Below are 27,444 nucleotides of genomic sequence, written 5' to 3'. Positions count from 1 at the left end.
AAAGACATGTGTTTTAGATACTTAGGTGAGAACCGTAAATCTATAAGTATGTTTTATTCATTCAAATATTCTTTCAAACATTAAACTGGGGCCATCGAGTGGGTCCATTCAACTGAATGTCTTTTAAAAGTGTGTTTTGGAGAGAAGCTGGACATAGACAATGGTAAACCAAACTGCCAATTTACTCAGAGCAGCAGTTTGATTTATAACCCTTGTGCTTCTTTGTAATGGCAGTAAATTATCAAAATTGGTCAAAACTGATGCACATTGTTAAATACCGAACTGTTGACATCAGAGTGGCCTGATAACAAGGGGAAGGTGTCCCACTATAAGTGAGTTCACACAGGAGTTTCATCCATTATCCTCACATTCCATTTTTATTGGCTCCAGTCTCTAAGGATGGTATAAGCTGCACAGCTGACATAATAGCTCACAGTGACTGTAAGAGAGGTTGAATATAGATGTTTATTAATTAGGCTTATAAACATCTGGAAAAAAAAAATTAATCCAGATTTTAAAATTGTACATTTGTTTTTCTTGTGTACTAACCTGCAAAATATACTCAAGTTTATTTCTGAAATCAGATAAATGGATTACAAACATACAAGAATACTCAAATATAATAAGTTTGACACCTCTGCTTTAAATATTTTATTGGTGAACAGAACTGGGATTTCAAGGTTCTTTTCTTTTCTTTTCTTTTCCCAAAAAAAAAAAAAAAAAAAAAAAAAAAAATCAACCAAACACCTGCGGTCCTATTTGCAGGCTATGTTTAACTCTCCTGTGTTTATATCAGCACTCTCCCAAGTGCTGATGTAAACGTATTACGTCACCACAAAGTCTTAATGTGCACATTTTTCACATTCTGGCAAAACCTAAAACTACTTCAGCTCTCAGTTCCTTTTTTTTTTATAGTGCTCAACATATTAGGCTCCAAAACTTTTAGGTGAGAGGAGTCATGCGCTCATGGGTCCGTGCTGGGGAGAAGAGACCGTCGTGCGCTCCGTTCATCTGCGCTGCCGCGGTTCTTTTCTTCTCTCTGCCACAAAATAATAGTAATCGAGTCTCACTATCGGAAATGCGCTCAGGAGCGACCAGCGGTGCGGGAACGGGACGCGATTCCGGTACCGAAGTGTCAAAGGTCTGATTTTACCTGCAGCGACTCCTCCGGTTTCACTGCAGGACGCCACACTGCGTCAGCAACAGCTGCCCTGCAGCCCCGGGCTGGAAGGAGAAGAATTGCGTCCTCAGTGTAAGACTTGGAAGAAGACATTGTTTTATTTTTCTGTTTTCTTGGATTCTGTGGAAATATTTCTGTTCCCGTGCAAGGTAACGCACCACCTGCATTCTGTTGACTTCCATGAGCCTGGAGATGGCTCCTGCATGAAGTTCAGACTCGGAAAAAGTTGCCTGTCTGGCTGCAGTTTGGGGAGGGTTTTGATGATTATTTGGCGCTGTTTGGTGTCTTCATTGGTTGTGAGTTTGCTGCATTTGCTACCTTACTTGAAATTAAATGGACAAGTTTGGTATCTTCCAGATTTTAAGACGAGGGCAGTTAAGCTATTCTTTAGAATCGCTTGATTTTATGCTCTTCTTATTTGGACTGGGGTGAAGCCTTCACAGTTTTCTGTAGCTGGGTACTGCGTACTTTCACGCCAATCAAAAAAAAATTAAATGAAAAGTGTTTTGATAAGAGAGGCTTTGGATTTGTTCCAGAAATACTCTGTAATTGAGCTAGACAGATTTATGGCTTCACGAAAGCTTATTAAATATGTGTATGAGGAAGCATGTGGTTGTTTGTGTGCACACATAAGCTGTGGCAAATTATTTCACTGCAATGTTATGCAATAGTAACGCAGGGAAAGCGTGTGTGAACATCACAACAGGCCCGTTTCTACACCTGCGAGGTGAATATCTCCCATGTGGCACATGGCTGTAATGTCCAATGTGGACACTGAAACCTTCTCAAAACCCCCACTACGCTTCCTCCTGCAGAGACAGGATTGTATTTTTAGCTCATGTCTTCATGGCAGATGGGCAAGATACTGTGATGCTGTGGATGCTCCTACCCAGCCGTGTCCATTAATCCATGCTGCCCGAATCAGAGGTGCAGGACTATGCATACAGCCTGGCTCCATGCAGGCAAAGCAGCGTCAAAAACCCGGAGGCTGGTGTTTCTGTTAGAGGCTGCCAACAATGCACCTGCAGCTCTTATGTAACAGCTGGACTTACACAGTGGAGGCCAAGCAGTATCAGTGCAAATTCCAACATGGGTTGGGACCTCAGGGGGCATTTTTAAACATTTTTAAATTTTATTTTCATAATTTTAGTTAATATTTAAATTTAAGAATACAAAGTTTTAGTTTCTGTTCTGCATTCTTCCCTAACTTTCTTACTTGTGACCTGACATATCTGGCGTAAATATATATAATTGTGTTTTTTCATATGGACAAAATGGAAATTTTATGGAGAGATCTGTTGGCTTCTTCTCCCTGAGTGTGTTTGTGTGTCTTGTATCAGATGTTCTTGGACGCAGAAGGTGTCGGTTTTGAGTTACTTTCACCAAGTAAGACCATGTGACTGCCTGGCCAGGGCTCTGTATTTTCCACTGTATTCAAAAGGTGAAATAAGGTTAAAGATAAGTAAATATTTTTCTAAAAAAACATGATCTAATTTATTCAGCTACCTGATGAAGTGTACTTGTCTTTGAAATATTATTTGTCTTTGAAAAATTATTTAGTGAGATGGTTCAAACTTAGGCAGCTCCTTTATAGATGTCTGTTTTTTAAGGTCTCTGTTGGTGTTATGGTTATGATAATAGCTCCCCCTGGTCCCACACAAGCTGGATGGAATATTCTCCATAACACTTCCACGTGTAATCTACTCAGATTTCCGCTCAGTGAGTGCAAAGGCCAAATGGGTCAGTTTGAGACCACAGAAATCTGTTTAGAAAGTTGTATCAGACTAGAGGAAGAGGGCTTTCATACCACCACGAATGCTGAGAATTCCCTCTTCACAATGCATGAATTGCACCTCTATCTCTGGATTTGTTTGTGATATTTTCTTGATGGCACCAAAATGATGTCTCACAGTTTTTCTTATTTCATTTTCATGTGTTGTTGTAAGTTGAGGTGATATGAAATGTCTAAATTTGCCTTATCACCTCATGATAAAAAAAAAAATCCGTCAGAAAGTTTCTAAAGCCACAACCAGATAGAATCATGCAATACCATCAATAAGATTTTGAGTAATCCTGCCTGACAAAAATAAAATACACAAACGAATCATCCGTAATGATGGTAATAATTGTAGCTCTTTTTAAAACAAGCTTGCTTCAGTAGTGATCTCCTGCTGTCGCAGCTGCGATGGCAGGCTGTGTGGATGTGGAAATTAGGACCCAAGATGCAGGCACGGCCTCTGATGTGAGTGAGCTTTATTTTGACAGTGATGGTACAAATAGCAGTGGTGATGGCAAGTGCAGAACCTAAACTGGAAAAAACTAACAAAAGCAAACTTGAAACCTTTAAATGGCGACACAGGGAGACTGGGCAAAACAACACAACAATCTGTAAATTTCCAGATTGTTTTATTTTATTTTATTTTATTTCTATTTATATAATGTACATAACTCACCCACTTGCTGCACATAATGTCCTCTTTGTATATACTCATTCACTGTATATAAAGTTCTGTCTGTCTCGCTCTTTTTTTCTTTGCACAGTCGAGGAGAGTATCAGGTCACATTTCACTGCGTGTTATGCCTGTATAACTATGCACGTGGCAAATAAAGAATCTTGAATCTTGAATCACAGACAAAACAACAAACAAGCAGGTAAAAACACAGGGTTTATATACACGCAGGAACAATCAGAGACTGAGAAACAGGAGGGAGACACAGCTGGGGTAATTAGACAAGACAAGACAAGGGACGTGAAACTAGAAACACTGACAAGAGACACGGACCTTCAAAGTAGAAAACACACAGACTCAACTCTGGACACGTAAACACAGACTGGGGAGACAGAACATCGGAACCTGAAACGTGGGACAGGAGAGCACAGAGAGCACTAAACACTGGGAATAATCACAAACAACCCAAAATAAACAAAGCCACAGAATATTATATTATATTATATTATATTATATTATATTATATTATATTATATTATATTATATTATATTATATTATATTATATTAATTATAGATTAAAAATCTAGAGCCATTTATGTCTCTTTTAGCAGCAGCAGAGCAATTACATTAGGTCATTGCAGCTCCTCATTATGTCGTAACAGGGGCATACTTTGGATTACAGCAGCTGTCATCTTAGCAATACCAGTGCTGCTGAGTCTACTGTATCACATATGGGATTGAAGCATTAAGAAAAATATCATCTTGAAGGGCTTTGGGCATTACTGACGTTATGCATCCATTTTTAATTTTGGTGCTATGATTCATTGGCGTAACTTTGTGCTGAACATTGGGGGGGTCAAGGTCTAAATAAATAAATTCCCAGATGATTAAACATGCAACTATTTTGCTGTTAATAACTGAAATGAGTGAAGAAAATCAACAGCCTATTTATGCAAGATAATTCATAATTTTATTGGGGGGGGTTATATATGTTGGGTCTGATTATTGAGGGGGTCATAACCCCCCTAACCCCCCTGGAAATTACGCCCCTGCTATGATTTGTCTGTTGGTATCCATGCATTTTGGTTTTGTTTGAGCATTGCGAGAGCCACTTTAGATGTGGTATTTGGGCCAATTTGCACTCGTTTCTGCCTTTTCTACATCAACTTATGTTGGAAATGACTCTTGTAAAGAAAAAGTAAAAATCTTGGTACTGGTTGATGATTACAAATATAAACTTATTTAATGCTACAGCAACAACAGGAAAATAGACTGTAGACCTTAGCATGACTAAAAGTACTGTGACCATGTGCATTGAACTTGTGATCTAATTTGATCTGAAAGAGTTACTTTGTAGACAGGGACCAGATTCGATACCACTCAGTTGTTGCTCTCGTCTATGTAGCTAGTGCATTAATCAGGTGGCAATCAGTTGAGTCAAGTCTACTATTGCAAAGAGATGCAGTGCAGACAAGTTGTGCTCACTGGCACAGACTGACTCAGATTAATTGAGCTATATGTTGGCAAGCTGTCTGTCTTTAGATGGCAGTTATTTGCACAGCTTCGCCAATCTGTCCCAGAGTGATTGCGTTTAGTCTAAGTCGGGCTGTGATTGTTTGGAAACATGCTGGCTTCCAGCAAGCAACCTGTGATTGAAAGAAGTCACCCAGAGGTTGAGGATGCTGCATGCTTAGACCCATTACTGAAGAATAAACACTGAACTATATAGGAGGCATTTATCTCTGAGTAATGCTGTTGCACTTTTTTCCCTTTATAGTGCTTCTTAAACATTTCTATACCTCGCATCCCCCCTGAAATCTATGCCTATGGTAGCAGCATACAGTAACACCACAGGGAGAAGCAACAGGTGGAGTTTCTGTTAGTGTGGCTTCCTGTGAGAGTATGAAATATATGGGTAATTGGTGGGTGACAGTGTGAGAGCAAACTATGGTGTTGTAAGTTGACCTCGTGAGAAAAAAAAGTGAACAGGAGGATGGCAAATGCCAAAGGATGTGTGAATAAAGGCCCTTGTTTGCTCTGTCGCGCTGTCATTTATAATTACACAGCACTCAATTATGTGCATTGAAGGGACTGAGATGTCTGCTGTGTGACCACAAGATTTGTCTTTGAACTCCAAGCTACTGTTATGGTTGTCTGGTGCGTTATTTTTTACCCCTCAAGATCTCATTGCTCTTCCCATTATGTCAGCAACTTGAGGATTTTGTGCTTGTTTAATGGTGGTTAAATTAAATGTATTTACTGTCTCTGAGTATACAGCACACTCTCTATCACCATCTGAACTCAACCTGCCCTTGTGATAAAAGCCAAAAGCCAGCTGAGTTGGTTTCCGGAGGCGAATATTGGCAATTGCATTCCCCAGCCGGCTAATGTAACGAAGAAGTATCTACATTACCCCGTCTATATCCTCAGCTGGAATGTCTCAGGTCACATGGCGTCCACTGACATGCAAGGTGATATATATATTACTGTCAGGGAAGGCTTCTGAAATCCAACATTCCCTCCCTCTTCCTAAGTTTCCAACTGTGTCTGACAGCATGGAGGCATGGTCATGATGATCTGTCTTAAGTTTTACTCTCAAGATAAAACCAGTGGAGGAAATGACCTTTCAAGAACTATACTTAATGAAATGATAAAGAACTTATAAAGTATGATAAATATTAATGCAACTATATTTTAAAGGCGATATTGTACTTTATATTCTATTGGATTTATTTTATTTATTTATTTCTTCTTCTTCTTCTTCTTCTTCTTCATTTTTTTTTTTTTTTTTTTTTTTTTCACAAATACCATACTAGGTTTGTACTCAGATTTATCTCTATTGTCAAATTTCTGTTCCAGCTTCTGGTCAATTTTAATAGCTAATACTTTCGAGAATGCATTTCAATAAATCCCCTTTTACTCTCCACACTGTTTTTTTTTTTCAGTTAAACCAAAACCTCATAAAACATGTCAATAGTCCAACAACCCCAGTTCCCAAAATGTGAGGAGCCTTTGTAAAATGTAATGATTTGCAAATCTCAGGAACCAATATTCACAGTAGAACATGGGATAAATGTCTCAAATGTTTATATTGAGACATTTTTCTGTTTCATGAAAACAAATTTAATGATGGCAACACATCTCAAAAAAGTTGCAATGGGGGCAACAAAAGACAGGAAAAATAAGTGGTGGTAAAAAGAAGCTGCTGGAGGAACATTTTGCAACTAATTAGGTTAACTGGCAATGGGTCAGTAACATGACTGAGTATAAAGCATAGAGAGACAGTGTTTTTCAGAAGTGAAAAGAGACAAGGGTCAAGGGTTTTGACAGATCAGAACTTGAAATTCCTTTTGGAAAACATGGACACCATGTCCTCTGGACTAAAGAGGAGAGGAAACATTTGGCTTCTTATCAGCTCTGTATTCTAAAACCTGCATCTCTGACAGTATAGGGGTGTTTGTGGAACTGGCAGCTTGCACATCTGGCAAGGCACCATCAATTCTGAAAGATATTTTAGAGCAACATACGCAGTCTTCTTCAGGGAAGGCCTTGCATATTTCAACAAAATAATGAGACCAAGTGCTAACAATTCAAAAAGCCATTTTGTTTTTGTATTGGGATAACAGTTCCACTGAATAATTATTTTTAGGCCCAAGCACTCAAAATGTCTCCAGTATTTAAAAAAAAAAAAAAAGCAAAGGAAAAAAGTGTTTCAAATGTCTGTATGGCTTCTGTCTCTAATTAATCATCTCAAGACCTCTTTTACTTATCAGGTTGCCCTCAGAAGGTAACCAAACCTTCTATTAGTAACCACCAATTAAAACATTTGGACAGTCATCAAGATGGCTCCTCGTAAATATTTTTATTAAGTTCTGGGGCTTATTTTACTGCAGCAACTTTGATGTTAAAGACCTAGTGAAAACTAAGTGATTTTGGATTATTACTTTTACTTAAGTACAGGATCTGATTATTTAAAATAGTGAACCAAATGCTTTTTTGGTGCTTAAACTCAAAATTAGACAGGATTTTATTTATGAAGGTGGTTTATCGAGGAGGAGTAAGATATCATCCTTTGGCTGATACAGAATATCGCAGGCTCTTTCAGTGCTGGCTCTTTCCACACCGATATTTGCAGTTTCAAAAAAATGGTGCCGAAACGTATTACTTACCTAACTTATGAGGGAACAACCAACTCATGAAGACTTTTTTTGATATTAAAGGACCTAGCTTTTTTTTTTTTAAAAAAGGACATTTCCTGGCTTGAGCAAGTTATAGCGTGATGTAATGCAATCAGGAAATGTTCCCCATAAGCCACGTAGAAACACATCCATCCATCTCACGACGTGTATTTTAGGGTCGCGAGCAGCAGGGCCCTCGGGGTCCAAAACGGGGGTTTTGAAACAGGATGATGAGAGAGGAAACTGGCGCTGAGAAGGGGGTGTGAAGGGATTACTGGGTAGGTGCAGATCTGTCCAACTGAAATAGCCTGGTTTTATAGGTAAGTGGTCATAAATAAAGGACATGCAGACCAATTTATTGGTATTGTTTCAGGGGACCACAGAGTTATAGTCTGGTTTGTGTTGTGTTGTGATTAGGAGCAAAGATGGTGATAGGGTAATGAGTTTGATGAGTGATAGGGTAAAGATGGTAATGACTGAATGAAAGAACGAGAGTCTCAAATGCCATGCGGCGGGATAGTGGGTGGGTTTGGTAAGGGTGCAGACGTGGAAGCTTACTGTATATTTGGGGGCCCTGGGTTTAATAGAAGGTAGAGAGAAGAAGCCTGGCAAGATAAGTTGGCAGGCTGTCCTGTTTATCGGAGAGATGTGAGGCGCAGGGCAAAGACTCAGCCAGGAAGGAATGAGCAGAGTCATCGGACTTCTGTAACACGACGCTCCGTCTTGATTGCCTGTAGCAGCTGGGCAGCCACCGTATCTGTGCGAGAGTGTGCATGTCTTCACATGTGTGTAAATGCAGAATTTTATGTTCGAGTGAAGTGGTTCAAGCAAGTATAACTGCACGTTCACGTCTGTGATCAGTGCATCAGTCTGTTTATGGCATCATGTTGACTTATGTGTGTGAAGTCAAGAACCTTTTTCTTTTTACAGTCTTCTTTGCCTGTTTTGGTGATTTGGTGTTATGTCATTCCTTCTTGTGCAGTCTTTATTTAAGAAAATCCAAACTTTTGGTACTTGACTTGTAGACAGTGTGTTTCTCAGATTGTATTAGTTATTCTTTTCAGTTTAAGGCTCACCTCTAGTTATGCTTTGTTTTCCTCCTTGAAATTAGCATATCAAAGCTAAAATAACTGTATATTAATATTGTTGTTCTTGGGCAAATTCCTAAGGGGAAATGTTTATTTATTCTGTAGGATGCTGATGTTATTCATCTTATTCATTAGTCATATAGAGACATATATTTCATTTAATACATTATCATGTCCAGCACAGTGGGAGCTAACTTTAGCTCCTCCAGACAAAAGTGATCTCCTCTGGCTGCTAAACACATCAAAGGATGTAAGCAAATGCTACTTGGACCTGATGTGAAGCGCCTGCTAAGGTAATAAGTAATCCGATGTAGACAACTAATGTCACGGTGTCTTTAGAGTGGTGGGAAAGTCCAGGACCCTGTCCTAAGTCTGTCTAGTCATTTTGCTACCATATGGTCACTTTTAACTGCCTGTGGTGCAGTGGTGGGCGGGGATGGTGAGGTGAGGGGGCAGTGGTGGGCTGAAGATGTAAAGCAGAAGGTAGAGGGCAGAAATGAGAGAGGGTGAGGTGTTTGGACACACATTAGAGCAACTAAGACCTATTGATTGATTGATTGATTGAATCTTTATTTTGAACATGTTGAAAAAGTACAAAAACATAGAATAAAAAGAGACAAATAAACAAAGCAAAACAAAAGGAAAACGAGCAACCACAACTACAAATAACTTTCATGTTCAAAAAGGAGCAGGAAGAATCATAAGCTTATTTAATCCCACCCCCTTTCCACTATCTAGTAATCAATAGACTACAGAAATACCTCCTTGCAATTACATTATATGTTATGTGTATTTTTTATTTATTTATTTTTATTATTATTAATTTTTTTATATATATATACATATATGTTTCTATCTATCCATACATACTTATATACACATACACACATATACACATTTTCAATAACCCCAGTAACACCTCAAAGGATACACAACCTACAGATATATATACCCATACCAACATACCCGTGCACCCGCACACACATGAAAATATTGGACAAGAACACCCTATCAAATCTCTACCTCCTCCCTGTACCCTGTAAAAACCATATCCTTAAACCGCTTTTTAAACTGCGCCATGCTCGGAGATTGCTTCATATCTTTACTTAGTCTGTTCCACAGCTTCACTCCACACACAGAGATGCAAAAACTTTTTAATGTTGTACGGATACAAGGATGTTTTAAATTTAATTCCCCCCTCAAATTGTATCCCCGTTCCCTTTTAGAAAACAGTTTTAGAATATTGTCAGGAAGCAGGTTATTTATTGCTTTATACATAATTTGTGCAGTGAGAAAATGAACCAGATCTGTGAATTTTAGAATTTTTGATTTTAAGAATAGTGTATTTGTATGATCTCTGTAACCAGTTTTATGGATTATCCTATAATTAATTAATTGTATTTAGGACATATGTAGAGAAATGCAGGGTGTGTTTACATTTGGCTTCAGATCATCATAGGTTTATGTGCTTTAGCAAAGGTCCAGCCATTTCCTATCTTTGTCAGTAAAATGTACACAGCCTAGATATACCTTTGCTAGTTCTGGGTTGAACCCCCTTTTTGCCTTCAGAACCACCTCAGTTCTTCATGCCATGGATCCAAAGGCATGCTGAAAACCTTTCTCAGTGATTGTGGTCCAAATTGAAGTGACCGCATCACACAGTTGATGCAGATTTGTTGGCTGCTCATGCATGAATGAATCTCCTGTTTCACCATATCCCAAAGGTGCTCTGTTGGATTGAGATCTAGTGACTGAGGATGCTATTTTAGAACTTATTGTCATGTTCAAGAAACTAGTTTGAAATGATTTGAGCTCTGTGACATGGCACACTCTCCTGCTGTAAGTAGTCATCAGAGGGTGGGCAAACAGCTGGGGCAACTGCGGCTAGGGCTCAGGGGGAAGAGTGGTTTATCTACCAATTAGAAGGTTGGTGGATTGATCCCCTCAGATCCCTGAGTTGCATCCATTGGCTTGTGAGTGAGTGAATGTTAGGTAAAAGTGCTTAGGTATACATAAAAGCACAGTGTGCTAATGGGTGAATGAGGCATGTAATACAAAACTCCTGGAGGTCTTATTCTGAGTAGAAAGCTGCAATATAAGTAGCAATCCATCCATTTACTGTTGCTGTAAAAGATTGGACTTAGACAGCAGCAATACTTTAAACAATGCTTTCCTGCCATTGAGGGGCCCAAAGTGGACGAAGAAAATATCCCCCACACTTTTACACCACCATCACCAGCCTGAATTATTGATACAAGCCAGGATGGATCCATGCTTTCATGTCCATTGCAGCACAAATCAAGAATGCTTAGACCAGGCGGCATATTTCCAGTCTTTTTTTATGCAGTTTTTTGTGTTAATTATAGCCCAAGTTTTCTGTTCTTAGCTGAGTGCCACCACTGTAGCCCATCTGCTTAAAGGTTTGATATGTTGTGTGTTTGGAGGTGGTGTTCTGCATACCTTGGTTATAATGAGTTATTTGAGTTACATTTGGCACTGAGTGTATCAGTAAATGTTGTGAAAAGTCCAAACATTTGTCCAAACAAGTTCTTTCTCCCATTATAAAATCTCATGCCCTCTCCCCTTTATTCAAGCATGAGTAAAAAGTTTCTCTGCAAAAATTAGTCCATGAAAAGCTTATCAGAGAACAAAACTGTGATTTCTTCCCCCTATGAGAACAGTGGTATTTGGTAAATATCCAAAACAGGTAACACAATAAATGGTAAATTTTAAGTTAACAGTAAAAGTCAACCAGTCAATTAAACAACAACTCATAATGTTTACTGGTGTATTTGGTCCATAATTGGTTTGTAAACCATCATTTTGAAGGTTATCGTAAAGTTGCAACAAGTGTTCATAAATCTTTTTTTAAGGTTATTACATTTTAAACATTATACATGTTATAAAACTGCTGTTTGCTATACATGTTTGTAAAGTAGCAGGCAGAGAAGCAGTTTTATAAATCACAAGACTGTTAAACTACACAATGAGGTTTCAGTCAACCTTTAACCTTTAGTTATTGTTTACATCTGCATCACATTGTGGATCTGATGAGGCTGCTTGAGCTGATTGCAACCACTCAAGACTGCTTTTTAAGTTCCACCTGAATGAGTTTTAGAAGCATCCTTGAAGTGGCTCTCTGCTCAGTGACACTTAAAATAGCACTGCACAAGCTGCACAGAGCAGCCGAGGAGGACAAGAAGTCAGACCCAAGAATGTCATAGAAAAACTGGGCAATTTTCAACAAAAAAGATGCACAACAGTCAAGATAAACAAGAGTTCACCTGGGCACCTGATGCATATTGTTAGTTAGAAAAGGCAATGTTATACCGGTTATGTAAATTTGTAAAGCTCATGTTTTGAGTTGCTTTGTCTTGAAGGTTTTTGTATGTCCTATCTGCATGTGACACCCGGACCTATTTAAAAAAACATGGTTGTTTTATATTCTCTCTGTTCACTCACTGTCCTCCCTCCAGCTCCTTCTAGGGAAACCCCGGCAAGGCGGTATCCCTTCGCAATGCAAAGATGGCGCCGCTGCTTCCTCCCCCAGGCACCGATGCGTTTCGCCCCTTTACTCGGGAATCACTGGCGAAGATCAAGAGGCTCAAGGAGGAAAGGAAAAAAGCAGCAGAAGTAAAGGCTGATGACGAGGAAGAACCAGCAACCCCGAATGCTGATCTGGAGGCAGGCAAGGGTCTGCCCATGATCTATGGGGACCCTCCACCAGAGCTGCTCAACACACCCCTGGAGGACATAGACCCCTTCTATGAAACACAGAAAGTCAGTATGAGCACACATGGAAGAAAAAGCTCTGCTGAAGCACACAAACACATTGCACACTCAGGCTCTAATAAACTTGACTGTATCTTAAAATGTGACATTGCAGCTCCATGCAGGGTCTCCTAGAGAATTCATTGAAATGTTGTTTTTTGTGCAAAAAATTATAAACTTTGTAGATAATTTTGTGTTTTTCAGACATTCATTGTGATCACCAAAGGAAACACGATCTTCAGGTTCAACGCAGAACCGGCGTGCTACATTCTGAGCCCCTTTAGTTTGGTTAGGAGAGGAGCCATCAAAATTCTCATACATTCATATCCTTTTGATTTATTGAGTGTATTTTAGTTTGAATGGTATGACAGTATTCTTGTACGCTTCCTTAATGCTGACTTAAATTATTTAGCATGTTCATCATGATTACAATTCTATCGAATTGTGTGTTCATGACGATGAGCAACCCACCAGTATGGAGTAAAACTGTTGAGTAAGTAGCTCATCACTGATTATTCACACGTCACACCTCACACAGTATTTTTGATAATTAATTCTGATTAATTCCTTTCCAGGTATGTTTTTACTGGTATTTATACCTTTGAGGCAACAGTTAAAGTGTTGTCTCGAGGTTTCTGTGTTGGATCTTTTACATTCCTTCGAGATCCATGGAATTGGCTGGATTTCATGGTGATCAGCATGGCGTAAGTATCTGCTTGTATGTTTATTTAAATGACTTAAATGACAGTAGGAACACCCTTTTTGCTGGTGCAATAAAGCCACTGAAGGTTATCCAACAAAGACATTGGGTTTTAGTAAAAGATATCCATTTGCTTCATTGCATCAGAACATCCCATACAGTATACCTGTGTTATTAGCTGCTAGTGTGGTTCCCTTTTTACACCTCAGCTGTAAAATTCTGATGGGGTATTGTCGTCACCTTGCCGGGTGGGTGGGCAACATAGATACCCAAGTTTGTGAATGTGATAATTCAAGAAGGAAGTCACCTAGGATTTTCAAATTACCATAGGTGTATATATGAAAAATCTGAAACACACAAACACAGAGTACCGCTGGCCACCGCCAATATTTTTGTTTTATTTTTACGGTTTATGGTGAGACCTCTGCTTACATCGGGGTGGCATGGAAACCATTTCCTTGATATGCTTGTGCCTTTTCCCAGTTACGTCACTGAGTTCGTTGACCTCGGCAATGTGTCTGCTCTGAGGACGTTTCGTGTTCTTCGAGCCCTTAAAACAATTACTGTGATTCCTGGTATGCTTTCTATTTTAATATAACACTAATAGTTTAACTGCACTCAGTACAGTAATGATACATTATTTTTACTGGTTTTTGAGATATTCGACTTCCAAATATATACCACTCATGTATCAATTGTGTTTTGTCAGGTTTGAAAACAATTGTAGCTGCTTTGATCCAGTCAGTGAAGAAAATGGGGGACGTGATGATTCTGACAGTCTTCGCCCTTGCGGTTTTTGCACTCGTCGGTCTTCAGCTTTTTATGGGAAACCTGCGACAGAAATGTGTGCGATGGCCCATCCAAACAAATGACACCATGTTTGAAATCTTTAACGCCACCTCTTCATTCAATAACACAGTGGACTTTAACAACACAACTGGTTTCAATGATACATATACCAACAGCACCTTCAATTTCACAGCATATATTGAAAACTCAGGTATTTTTCATCTCATCTCTAAGTTTTTGTCTGTAATTTTAAGTCAGTGTTGTCCACAGAGGTGTAAAGGTGTAGCTTTTCCAATTTCTTTTTTTCTTTGATTTTAGAGAATCACTACTTTCTGGAAGGCAGCCAAGATGCTCTGATTTGTGGAAACAGCTCCGATGCTGGGTGCGTATCACCACAAAGATGCTACAGTGCTAATTTTATCTTTTATTTGGGGTAGGGGAGTTTCAGTGCAGACATGAGCCTTAATTGAAGTTTTAGAAAGGTTGCAAGTGTGATTTGGAGCCTGGGAGTCCAGATGTAGTTGGATAACTTTTCTTCTCTGCTGACAGGAAGTGCCCCGAAGGATACACATGCATGAAGGCTGGGAGGAACCCAAACTTTGGCTACACCAGCTTTGATTCTTTTGGCTGGGCCTTCCTTGCCCTCTTCAGGCTCATGACCCAGGACTACTGGGAGAACCTTTTCCAGCTGGTTGGCTCTACTTTCATTTGATCCATTACAGTTTATGCTTTCTAATGCTTTAATTTTAAAAATGTATTGAGAAGAAATTTGTCCTTAGTTCTCGTAGCTTCTTTTCTGTTCTTAAAACAGATCATGAGGGCAGCTGGTAGGACATACATGATGTTCTTTGTAGTCGTTATCTTTCTGGGCTCCTTCTACCTCATCAATCTTATCCTGGCTGTGGTAGCCATGGCTTATGACGAACAGAATCAGGCAACTCGGCAAGAGGCCATTGAAAAAGAGGAGGAGTTCCAGCGGCTACTAGAGCAAGTCAAGAATCAAGAGCAGGTAACTTGCACCGGCCTGTTACACTGAATCAGAATTAGTTCAAAAACTGATTAAAACAAATGGCCAACAAATTTGTGTTTCATTTGCTTGATTTATAATTTTTTTCCAAAAACAATCAAAAGCATTTCATAAGTTTCAAAGACTATTATTGGCAAATAAATCAAACTTATACACAGAGACAGTATTTACAGTGTTGAACCTCCTTCTTTATACGCAGTTCTTTCTGGCACTGGATGCTCTTCAAGGGATGTGATCTAGGGAGACTCTTGGTCATAGATTCAAACTATTATTACTTTGCCTTGTGACATGGTGCTTTTTCCTTCCTGAAAAATGCACTGATTAACACTAAATTCCTCCTCGATGACTGGAAGAAGTTGGTCTTTGCCTGGATCAAATTCAAAATAAAACTGAAGATGCAAAGTGTATAAGACACAAAATATGTGCCACAACAACCACTTTTAACCACAGCTATTTGGATTTAGTGTCCCAGCAATCCCTGACTCATTGCCAAATTTATATTACTTTACAATAACTTCTCATGCTGTCCATGTGTTCAGCCATTTAGAGCATTATTACAAGTCAAAACTAGTCTCACCTTGAAGCCTTTTGGCCAAAATCCCAGTATTGTTTTTTTACATGTTATGGCTCATAGTAAAAACTTTGTTTTCTTTTTTTTATTCAGTACTATCCATCCATCCTTCCACCTTCTTCTGCTTAATCGGGGTTGGGCTGCGGGGGCAGCAGCCTAAGCAGAGAAGCCCAGACCTCGCTCTCCCCAGCCACCTCCTCCAGCTTGTCCGGGGGAACACTAAGGCGTTCCCAGGCCAGCCGAGAGATATAATCTCTCCAGTGTTTCCTGGGTCTGCCCTGGGGCCTCCTCCCCGTGGGACATGCCTGGAACTCCTCACCCAGGAGGCGCCCAGGAGGCATCCTTGTCAGATGCCCGAACCACCTCAGCTGGCTCCTTTCGATGTGGCTCTAGTCTGACCTCCTCCCCGATGGCTGAACTTCTCACCCTATCTCAAAGGGAGAGGCCAGCCACCCTTCGGAGGAAGCCCATTTCTGCCGCTTGTATCCGCGATCTCGTTCTTTCAGTCACTACCCACAGCTCGTGACCATAGCTGAGGGTAGGGAATCGCTACCTTATCTTGGTGTAGGGGGTTTTGTGTCCCAGGGCTCCCAGGGGCTGTGTTGTCCAGGGGCTTCTGCCCCCTGGTAGGGTCTCTCATAGCAAATTGGTCCTGGGTGAGGGACCAGACAAAGAGCAATTCAGAAGACCCCTATGAGAAGAACACCTAGGGAACAGGTCACCCTGCCCGGGATAGGGTTACCAGGGCCCCACTCTGGAGCCAGGTCCAGAGAGTTTGCCCGAGGGTGAGCGTCTAGTGGCCAAACCTTGGTCCATGGGGCCCGGCCGGGCATAGCCTGAAAAAGGGACATGGCCCATCTTCCTGCAGGACCACCTCCTGCAGGAGGCACCGTAGGGGTCGGGTGCATTGTGAGCTGGGTGGTGGCCAGGAGTGGAGGCCCTGATGGACCGATCCCTGGCTACCAAGACTGGCAGATGGGACATGGAATGTCACCTATTCAGTACTAAATTATAATAAAGTAATATTTTATACTGTAAAATTACAGACGAGCCATGTTTTAAAGGGTTTTATAAACTGTCCAATGCAATAACAGAGGCATCGTACTGAATGACTTATCTTCTGCCAATCAGGCTAAGATGCTCGGTAGCCAAGGCACTCTAACCAGCAAGAACTCGCTCAGCCATCATACTGGGTCCGATTTGGCAGATGATGAACAGAGCCTCGACCGTGATGAAATTGTCAAAGATTGCAATGGGAGAATTGTTCCACGTCTTATTATCAGAGCACCTACCATGAAAGAGGTAAGTTATAGTTAGTGGAGCCTTGTATGAGTGTTTTTAAAAACCTTTGCCTTGTCCATCTGCAATTCCATACCTTGACTTATGTGTTTTGAGAAATTCTCAAACTATTTTACAGTCTGCCATGGATTATGAATGCAGAGAGAAGTCACTGGGCTCCGTTCACAGCATGCTTCAACTGGACGAACCATGCATGACAGAGAGAACTGCTAGTGCTCTGACTGTGCTCACTGCAGCTGCCATGGAAGGTACACCACCAAACACACACAATATTGATATCACACTAACAAAATGAAGGATATGTTGTTTAGCTTTGATTAACGTAAGCTGAGGACACAACAACATAACCTCTATTTCAGGGTAATGTTTTTTTATACTGCGTGGAGAAATCTAGGCATCTGGAAGTGTCAGGTGCCACTGGGGGTGAAGAAGAAATACACAAGGCTTAGCATTAGGTGCTCTGGTGTGAGCAATAATTCCTAAGATTATCAAGCAGTTGTTAACATTGTTCATTAATTTATCCAAGGCCGATACAGTGGAGTTGTTTTGAGCTTATCATAACGAGGCTAAAAATATTGTGTGTAGCAGAGATTTCTGTCAAACATGGTGTTAAGCTAGGTCTATTTCAGCACAGCTATAACCTGAAGCAACAAGACTTGAACTTTAGGTTAAAGGTTTAAGCTTAAGTGAGGTTTAATATTACCTTTTGTTTTCTGCCTCTTTCTCTAGAGTTGGAGGAGGCTCAGAGGCCATGCCCACCTGGCTGGTACAAATTTGCTGACCTTTTCCTGAAGTGGGACTGCTGTGCCCCCTGGGTGGTCTTTAAAAAGTGGGTATACTTTGTTGTGATGGACCCTTTTGTTGACCTGGCTATCACTATCTGCATTGTGCTCAACACCCTCTTCATGGCCATGGAGCACTACCCCATGACCCCGGAGTTTGACTATATGCTGTCTGTGGGGAATCTGGTATGTGCCGCCTAACATTTTAAAATACTTTAAAGACATTGCTCAGATTTTAGGGGTGAAAAAAACATTTATCTTTTTTTTTTAAAAGGTTTTTACAGGTATTTTCACAGCAGAAATGGTCTTCAAGCTTATTGCTATGGATCCCTACTACTACTTTCAAGTTGGCTGGAACATATTCGACAGCATCATTGTCACACTCAGTCTGGTGGAGTTGGGGCTGGCAAATGTTCAGGGTCTGTCAGTCCTCAGGTCATTCCGTCTGGTGAGACACACTGATTGAATTTCTTTGCATCAGTTTAACACAGTGGAATTACCTGCTCTGCTATTATTAAATGTCTTTATTTATTTTTGTCCCACGTTTGGTGACAGCTTCGAGTTTTCAAACTGGCAAAGTCCTGGCCCACTCTCAACATGCTCATCAAGATCATTGGTAACTCAGTAGGGGCTTTAGGAAACCTGACTTTGGTGCTGGCCATCATTGTCTTCATTTTCGCCGTCGTGGGCATGCAGCTCTTTGGCAAGAACTACAAAGACTGTGTGTGCAAGATCTCCTTGGACTGTGAATTGCCGCGCTGGCATATGAACGACTTCTTCCACTCATTTCTCATCGTGTTTCGCATCCTGTGCGGGGAGTGGATCGAGACTATGTGGGACTGCATGGAGGTTGCCGGAACTGGGATGTGTTTAGTTGTCTTCATGTTGGTCATGGTCATTGGAAATCTAGTGGTGAGTCCAACAACTGCATGCTATCTTCAGACTGAAGATTGAAGAAAGAAAGTTTTAGTTTTTTCAGTGATCCATCTAGAAGATTGTGAGGTAAATATTTGAGTATGTTAAGGAAAAACTTGCGAAACTTTTTTTGTTGGAGCTGGAGGAAAAAACTGTTTACGCTGATCAGCCAAAAGATTAAAACCAACTCTCTTATATTGTGCATGCCCCCGTCGTGCAGTCAAGAAAATTTTGACCCATCAGTGCAGGATCACCTGACCTCCTCACCCCTGTGGTACGAGACTTCAGATCCTCTGGGTTCTGTGGGTTGATGCATAGTATCCATGGATCAGGCTTGTTACGGCACCTCTCACGGGTGTTTTGAGATTTTTCATGTTCCTCAAGCTGCTCCTGAGCAGTTTTTGTTGTTTGATTGGACTCATTGCTCAACTGGGGGTCTAGATGGATGACATGTGTCAGAGTGACATTTATTTCCCAGGAGATTGTTTCAGTCCAACATATACAATTTAACAGAACAGCCTTTGAACTGATTGAGCTGTACAAACCTTTTAATGCAGAGTCTGACTCAGTTTTCGTGATGAGGCTTCAGGGTTTGTAATGCTTTCTGAAGAATTCTGAGTGTCTGCAGCATGAAAACGCTGCCCCCTGACCTTTTTATCTTGGCCTCACGAAACAAGGCCATACAGACGATCACTGTCAGACATCATTTCAGCATCATATTTAATGACTAGAGCCAAATCCATTTCCTGTCAGGTTATTCATAGAAATGAAAAGGAAATGGCTCATCATCAAGGTTTGAAGTATTGTGTTAGACACACTGTGCCAAAATTGTTGAGGCTTCTTGGATCTTAAACTCTTACTTACCCACTGTTAAACCTGAGCATGCTTACTTAACACATAAATGTACACTTTTTTTCTCTAATAATGAGGCAAATAATATACTTACAAGGTTCATGGGAGGGGGTTTCTATTTAAATCAAATGACTTAAGCTACCAAACAGTGGTTTTGACCTTGAGTATGCGCTAAGATCCGGCTCAAGTAAGCATGCTGCCACTGATGGAACAAACACGGACAGCTGAGCGAGCACAGCTCAGGTGGCAGGGCGTCTGGGTGTAAAGGAGAAGTCATTTGATAGCAGATTGAACTCTAATTGATGTAGAAGTAATCATATTGAGCCATCAACACCACAGCATATGGAGCAGAGAAGATTTAAAGGGGACTTATTATGTTTTTATTTTATGTTATACATTACTGTTAGAGTGGGGGACGATCATTCTGTGTGAGATGGGCAGCCAATTAGAATAAACTTGGCTCAGAGGGAGGGGCTTATTTTGAACTGAGAATCACACAGAGTATTTTCTCTGGTTAAATGAGCATGAAATCACCACTAGCTTTTATGCACAGTTTTTATTAAAACTTAAACAAATAATAATATAACATCAGCTCAAGCTGCTGGCTGTGCCTTCAGATAAAACCAAAAGTAATGAGTTTTAAATGTTTAGATTTTTTGTTTTTATTTTAATCTATTTTGCAGCAAGAAATCGACTAGGTACATTTCCTATAGGCCACACTATTCCTCTAAGACAAGGAAGAAATGTCTCACTTCATCAGGTTACCGGACAAAGCTAATGGAATTTGAAACTACTGACAAATCACCTGAATTATATTGCAGGAGAACATGACCCTGAAAAAACACTATAACCTCTACCACAGTTATTTTTCCACTCATCAAAGATCATCAAATCCATTTCCGATCTTTCATTGTCGGGTTTGGTTTTTGTGCAGCTCATCCTGTCCATCAGCTTTATTTTCTTATTGACATCTCTGACACTGGAATAAGCGAGATGAGCAGTCCCACTAGTCCATGTAACCATGATCTCCTGCTAAACCTGGGAAATAGAAGCCGCGAAATCGAATAACATGTTTGAGTAACTAAAGATAGCTGCATCTGAGACAGGAGGCAGACAACATAATATTTATTGATGTGACGTCACAGGAACAATATGGTATATGATGTCTGCTTGAGCTATTCCAAACTTTTGTGTTTAGTTTATCAAAGTTAGTACAGTTTTACTCACTGATCACTGGATATAAGCTTGATGACTGTTTTGCAGTCGAGTAATGATCCTAATTCTCACTTCTTTAGGCATCACTTCGACTGTTAAATATTTATTTTCACTAAACAAAATGAACAATAAGAAGCTGTTAATTCTATGTGTGAAATATGGGCTGTACGTATGATGCGTATTCATGATTACCTTCATTACTCTTTGAACTCAGGTGCTGAACCTCTTTTTGGCCTTACTGCTCAGCTCGTTCAGTGGAGACAACCTTTCTGCAGGAGAAGATGACGGAGAGATGAACAATCTCCAGATTGCCATTGGCAGGATCACACGGTTCATCGACTGGTTTAAAGCATTCATCATTCAAACTGTCTTGCGGACTCTTGGCAGAAAGCCCAAGGAGCCTGACGAGGGCCCTGCTGATGACGTCGACCCTAAAACGGAAGGAATTGAAATGAACCATTTGGACACCGGTCAGACTTTGAAACTGCCAGATGGGATATCAGATTGCCTAGTTGAAGGCCGGCCTTCTGGATTTATTGTGGCTGGAGAGTTTAGTCTTAGTGTGCCAATTGCCCAGGGAGAGTCAGACTCTGAAAATCTGGGAGAGGACAATGAGGATGATGAAGATGAAACCAGTGATTCCAATGATGATAATCACTCTGAGAGTTTAGATGAGGGACATAGCCAACAGAATACCGTAAGAAAACTTCTGTCCTAACCCAAAGTCTTATACAGTTTATTTCAAATAATTGACATCTTTTGATCTATTATTCATCTCAAAATAACATTTTAACAGCTCTTGACCACCAAAGATAAATTGTATTGGTTAATTCATTCATTCATTTATTCATTTAAGAGTCCAACTTCACTTTTTTGTTTTCAAATTTGCAGCTAAAATTCAATTCATAAGGAAATATATATCCAGCATAAGTAAAATTAGACTTTGGTTAATAAGCTGGTGACATGGCTTAAACATGTATTGGAACTTTGTATTTGGAAATTTGCCAAACATTAAAATAAATCCTAACTATCACAAGAATTTTTTTGTAATTGTTGGATATAAGGCAGCAAAGAAAATAATTATTCTGATGCAGATCAAAAACTATTTACATTTTTTCTGTAAATAAATAAATGAAATTATACCGGATGCTGTTCCTGACGTAACCTCAAAGGGATTTGTGTGTGCTCCCAGGATTCCCATAATGCATTTTTGGGAAAATAAACTTGTGTGCTGGATGTTTCTCACACTGCTATGAACACTTAATAAAGTTTGTTTTCTGTTCGTCTGCTGTTTCAGGAAAATGTGAAAGATCAAATTAGTATCCCAGGAAATATCAAAGTGAGTTAACAGTATTTTCATCTGTGTGATTGCATAATGCATGTGCATCTGAACTTTAATTGTGATTCTTGTCTAGCTGATGGGTGCTCGGAATGATGAGGATTCTTCAGTATGCAGCACAGCGGACTATCAACCACCTGAGCCTGAACCGGAAATAGAAGAGCCAGAGCCACTGGAGCCAGAGGCGTGCTTCACTGACAGTATGAACAACAATTTTATTAAATAAACAAAACAAAAAAGACACAAAAGTCTTTTTCAGTACCCATTCTGTAATCTGACATTATGAGGTAATCGTAAACCTTTCCACTTTTCTCAGACTGTGTGAGGCGCTGGCCATGTCTGATGGTGGACATCACCCAAGACAAAGGCAAAAAATGGTGGAACCTCCGCAAGACCTGCTTCACTATTGTGGAGCATGATTGGTTTGAAACCTTCATAATCTTTATGATCCTCCTCAGCAGTGGAGCTCTTGTGAGTGTTGCCATAACAGCAACAAATTTAGAAACGATGACCTTTTTATGATAGCGTTAAGACACTGATCCTGTCATGACACATATCTAGGTAGATAATGTTTTCTTTTGGCAGGCTTTTGAAGATATATACATAGAAAAGCGCCGAACGATCAAAATAATTCTGGAGTATGCTGACAAGATTTTCAGCTACATCTTTGTCATCGAGATGCTCCTTAAATGGGTTGCATATGGCTTCAAGACCTATTTCACCAATGCCTGGTGTTGGCTAGACTTTTTCATTGTAGATGTAAGTTTCACTGAATGTGATAATACATCTCCTATGCCAGAAAGGTTTTGTGATAGCACTTGAATGGGAAATGTTTTGATTCTGCTACAGATTTCCCTGATTAGTTTAGTTGCCAACTGGATGGGCTACTCTGACCTTGGGCCAATCAAATCCCTCAGAACCCTCAGAGCACTAAGGCCTCTTCGAGCTCTATCAAGATTTGAAGGGATGAGGGTAAGTTATTGGCTGCTAATGCTTGTTTCATAGGGAATTTGTAATACTTAATGTTAACATTATAATATTTTGAATGGTTAACACTGATTTAGAAGATGCAAACCTGTCATGTTTGATGCACTCTTCTACTAATTTGCCTGGCTTTTGTCCATCTGTGTTTGTTGAATGCATGCTTAAACCACAGCTGCTGTAACAGAGGTGACTGAGGTGAGTTTCCCCGAGTCAGTTGACTAACTAAGTAGTAGAGTAAGATTATTGTTGTAGCCCTGTGCAAAGGTCTTGAGCCACCACTCATTTCTTTCTTTTTTTTTTTTTCCTTTCCAAGGAGTCAGACATTCTTGTTATTTTAAAGTATTTTTGAGCAAGTTTTCCTTTGTTTCTGTAGATCTTTCAAAGCTTTTCTTTGGACATTAGCTGCTTTTTCACTCATTTTCGGTGAGGTTCTTGTACCCAACCTTATCTTTCCTTTTATTTTTGTTTATTTGTTTGTTAAGTCACCTAAGATTGACCTATGAATCATTCAAGCATAAAAGAGGTATCCAACTCAAAGGATCAGTATTGTGTGTCAGCACATAACAGTTTAGCCAAGAACCAATTTTAATTGTATCTTTAAGCACTTTGTTTCTAGCAGCCTGTTGCAAAAGCACATAATGTTCCCCTTTCTTAAGCTGAGTCTATAAAAAATGACATGCACTCTGGGATCATTTTGGTAGAGAACGAAACAAAAGGCACCCAGAATTTAAAGAACAGATTTGGATGTCAAGAAGCCTGGAGAACTACACCAGAGGACTCCTTAAAGGAAGTAAAATGAAACTTGCCTAAGAAAGCTCAGACTACAATATAGAAAATAGGTGGCAATGCCAAATATTGCCTTGAAATCTTGTTAGGGTTCTAAAAACTCTGTTTGTGACTTACATACTGTGCTCTCATGAATATTTGCACCTTTCAATAAATTGCTCCACATACTTCCCATCTTGTTAACAAATTATAGAGAAATGTGGGGTGCCTTTGCACAGTACTTCAGGTCTTACAGCTGAATAAATTATTGAATAAATCTGAATATCTATTGCAAAATTCTAAACAGAGTCTTGTCTTGTGGGGCAGGTGGTGGTAAACGCTCTTGTTGGAGCAATTCCCTCCATCTTCAACGTGCTACTCGTGTGTCTGATTTTTTGGCTCATCTTCAGCATCATGGGAGTTAATTTGTTTGCTGGGAAGTTCTACCGCTGCATCAACACCACATCGGAGGAGCTTTTCCCCATCACTGAAGTCAATAACCGGAGCGACTGCATGGCCATCAAAGAAGTGACACAGGACGCCCGCTGGGTCAACATGAAAGTAAACTATGACAACGTTGGACAAGGCTACCTGTCCTTGCTTCAAGTGGTGAGGTGTTTTGTTTGAGTTAAAGAAAATTAGTAGTCATATTTACTGATACATATTTTAAATGAATGTTTTCACTGACTGCAGGCAACTTTTAAAGGTTGGATGGACATCATGTATGCTGCTGTTGACTCAAGAGAGGTAATCATTTCGTATCTTTGAAGTTCTGGTGCATTGCATAAAGGAATCCTCATCTGGGGCAATACATCACTACTATGAATCCAATTACAATTATTTCCTTAGAAGTGCATGTATGCATTGCAACCCTACATTCTAAAATCAAATGAAGAAAACCTTGTAACCTGTACCTGAGCAAATGATAATGATTAGGCATTTATTCACCTGTATTTTTTCTGCTTAGGTTGAAGAGCAACCATCCTACGAAATCAACCTCTACATGTACATGTACTTTGTCATCTTCATTATCTTTGGCGCTTTCTTCACACTTAACCTCTTCATTGGTGTCATTATTGACAACTTTAGTCAGCAAAAGAAAAAGATAAGTATAAGACTTTGTTCATCTGAAATAGTGCCTGTGCAAAAGCATTGAGTGTTTTCTTTCTTAATTTCAAGTGTACAATTTTATAACTTTAAACCACATAGACTTGTGACATTATTTAAATTCCTATAATTACGTTTGAATTCTGCTTTTTCCGCACTTTGGAGATGAAGACATCTTTATGACTGATGAACAGAAAAAGTACTATGAAGCCATGAAGAAACTTGGTTCCAAGAAGCCACAGAAGCCAATTCCTCGTCCAACGGTAAGACATTATGATTATTTTAGTTTTCTGTATTAGCAATGCGTTACGTTGTTCAGTCCAAGACTGGAAAACTTGCATGTATGAATGACATCATCAGAAGTAATGATGCTTCACGTCGGCATGCATGTTCACCTTTTCTGCACACTACTTGTGTTAACAGATGAGCCAAATGACTTTCCTGGATTTGTATTTCTGTTCCTCACTGCTCTCGATTTACTTCCTCTCCTTTACAGAACCTAATCCAGGGCATAGTGTTTGACTTCATCAGTCAACAATTCTTTGACATCTTCATTATGGTCCTCATTTGCCTCAATATGGTGTCCATGATGGTGGAAACAGATGACCAAAGTGCAGAGAAGGAGGATTTCCTCTTTAAGCTAAATGTGGCTTTCATTGTGGTCTTCACTGGAGAGTGTGTGTTGAAGGTCTTTGCCCTGCGGCAGTACTACTTCACCAATGGATGGAACATTTTTGATTTTGTCGTGGTCATCTTGTCAATAGCTGGTGGGTAATTAATGATTTAAAAGTACAGCTGTGAATTGCTAATTTGGTCTGGCAGATATATTGATACATTGTTGCTTTTCTGTGTGTTTTCTTCCAGGTACGATGCTCTCAGACCTAATTGAGAAGTACTTTGTGTCACCAACTCTTTTCAGGGTGATCAGACTGGCCAGGATAGGCAGGATTCTACGTCTTATTAAAGGAGCTAAGGGCATTCGGACGCTTCTATTTGCCCTGATGATGTCCCTACCTGCTCTATTCAATATTGGTCTCCTACTCTTCCTCAATATGTTCATTTTCTCTATATTTGGGATGTCAAACTTTGCCTATGTCAAAAAGGAGGCTGGGATTGATGATATATTTAATTTTGAAACATTTGGAGGAAGTATTATCTGCTTGTTCCAGATTACAACATCTGCAGGCTGGGATGGACTTCTACTTCCGATGCTGAACCGGGAGCCTCCAGACTGTGATCCAGATTTTGAGCATCCTGGCACGAATGTAAAGGGCAATTGTGGAAGCCCTGGCATGGGCATGATGTTCTTCTGCAGTTACATCATCGTCTCATTCTTGGTGGTGGTCAACATGTATATCGCGATCATCTTGGAGAACTTCAATGTGGCACAGGAGGAAAGCAGTGATCCACTCTGCGAGGACGACTTTGAGATGTTCAATGAGACATGGGAGAAATTTGACATTGATGGAACTCAGTTTATTGAGTATAGCCAGCTCTCAGATTTTTGCGATACCTTGCAGGAGCCACTGAAGGTTGCCAAACCCAACCTGTTCCAACTGATTGAAATGGATCTCCCCTTGGTTGCTGGAGATAAGATCCACTACTTGGATGTGTTGATGGCTGTCACTCAGTTGATCTTGGGAGACACAGTGGAGATGGAAGCAATACGGAATAGCACTGAGGAAAAATTTAAGGATAGCAAAGACACCTTTGCACCAGTTATCACAACGGTGCGCCACAAAGAAGAGCAGAGAGCTGCTGTGGTTATTCAGAGGGCTTACCGCAGCCATCTTCTGAGGCGCTGCTTATGCCATGCAGCTTTTATGCATCGATCTAAGAAGATGGGGAGAAAGAAAGAAGGTGACGATCCACCAGAAAAAGAAGGGTTGCTTGCACGAAGGTTAGGGGTTCTCTATGGGAGTAATGCAGAGCTTGCTGAGGAAATGGAGCAAGCTGCTTTAGAAACTTTGGCAAGACAACAGCCCTCTAATCCTGAGGCACTGTCACATTACAGAGATGCACGGTGCTGTCCAGAAACCCCTGAGCAAAATATTGTTGTTGTTCCTGTAGAAGTCACTAGTGAGGTTTTATTGCATTCTGCCCCCAACCAACACCTCTTGACTCTACAAGCAAACCTGAGAGAGTCAGTTGTATAGTAAACTGCATAATATAATTATTTATGTCTTCCCTCTATTTTTTTTTTTTTTTTTTACCAGTGATGGAAACTGTTCTTGTTAATGTATAAGTGTCGCTGATATGCTTTTTAACTCTAGATAAAGAAGAGGCTAACTGATGTTTCAGTTTTTATCCCTAAACTTAAGAATCTATTCCTCTTTTTTTCTTGCTATATTTAATTTTCTCGGGTATTGAAAGTGAAACTGAAGTGTGTACTGCCAAGCAGGTTCAAAATAACAGGGTTTTTGTGTGCAAA

At 40.0% G+C, this 27,444-nt stretch overlaps 1 protein-coding gene across 1 annotated transcript; it reads left to right on the top strand.

The window, feature by feature from the left end:
• Positions 1 to 990: 990 nt before the first annotated feature.
• On the top strand, positions 991 to 27,195 carry scn4aa (sodium channel, voltage-gated, type IV, alpha, a). The gene is made up of 27 exons (XM_039616845.1): positions 991 to 1,329; positions 12,374 to 12,677; positions 12,873 to 12,991; positions 13,072 to 13,161; positions 13,244 to 13,372; positions 13,852 to 13,943; positions 14,078 to 14,368; positions 14,476 to 14,539; positions 14,707 to 14,848; positions 14,969 to 15,166; positions 16,887 to 17,057; positions 17,173 to 17,302; positions 17,784 to 18,022; positions 18,111 to 18,284; positions 18,392 to 18,748; positions 21,033 to 21,515; positions 22,116 to 22,157; positions 22,234 to 22,357; positions 22,474 to 22,628; positions 22,743 to 22,916; positions 23,007 to 23,129; positions 24,234 to 24,515; positions 24,600 to 24,653; positions 24,874 to 25,011; positions 25,172 to 25,276; positions 25,510 to 25,780; positions 25,878 to 27,195. Exons 2-27 carry the CDS (start codon positions 12,423 to 12,425, stop codon positions 27,167 to 27,169), a joined length of 5,694 nt encoding a protein of 1,897 aa, XP_039472779.1. The 5' UTR covers positions 991 to 1,329; positions 12,374 to 12,422; the 3' UTR covers positions 27,170 to 27,195.
• The last annotated feature ends 249 nt before the right edge of the window (positions 27,196 to 27,444 follow it).

Source organism: Oreochromis aureus, linkage group 8 (assembly GCF_013358895.1).
Source record: "Oreochromis aureus strain Israel breed Guangdong linkage group 8, ZZ_aureus, whole genome shotgun sequence".
Lineage (NCBI taxonomy): Eukaryota > Metazoa > Chordata > Actinopteri > Cichliformes > Cichlidae > Oreochromis > Oreochromis aureus.
The sequence above is the reverse complement of the archived record's forward strand: the minus strand, read 5'-3'. Positions and strand labels throughout refer to the sequence as shown.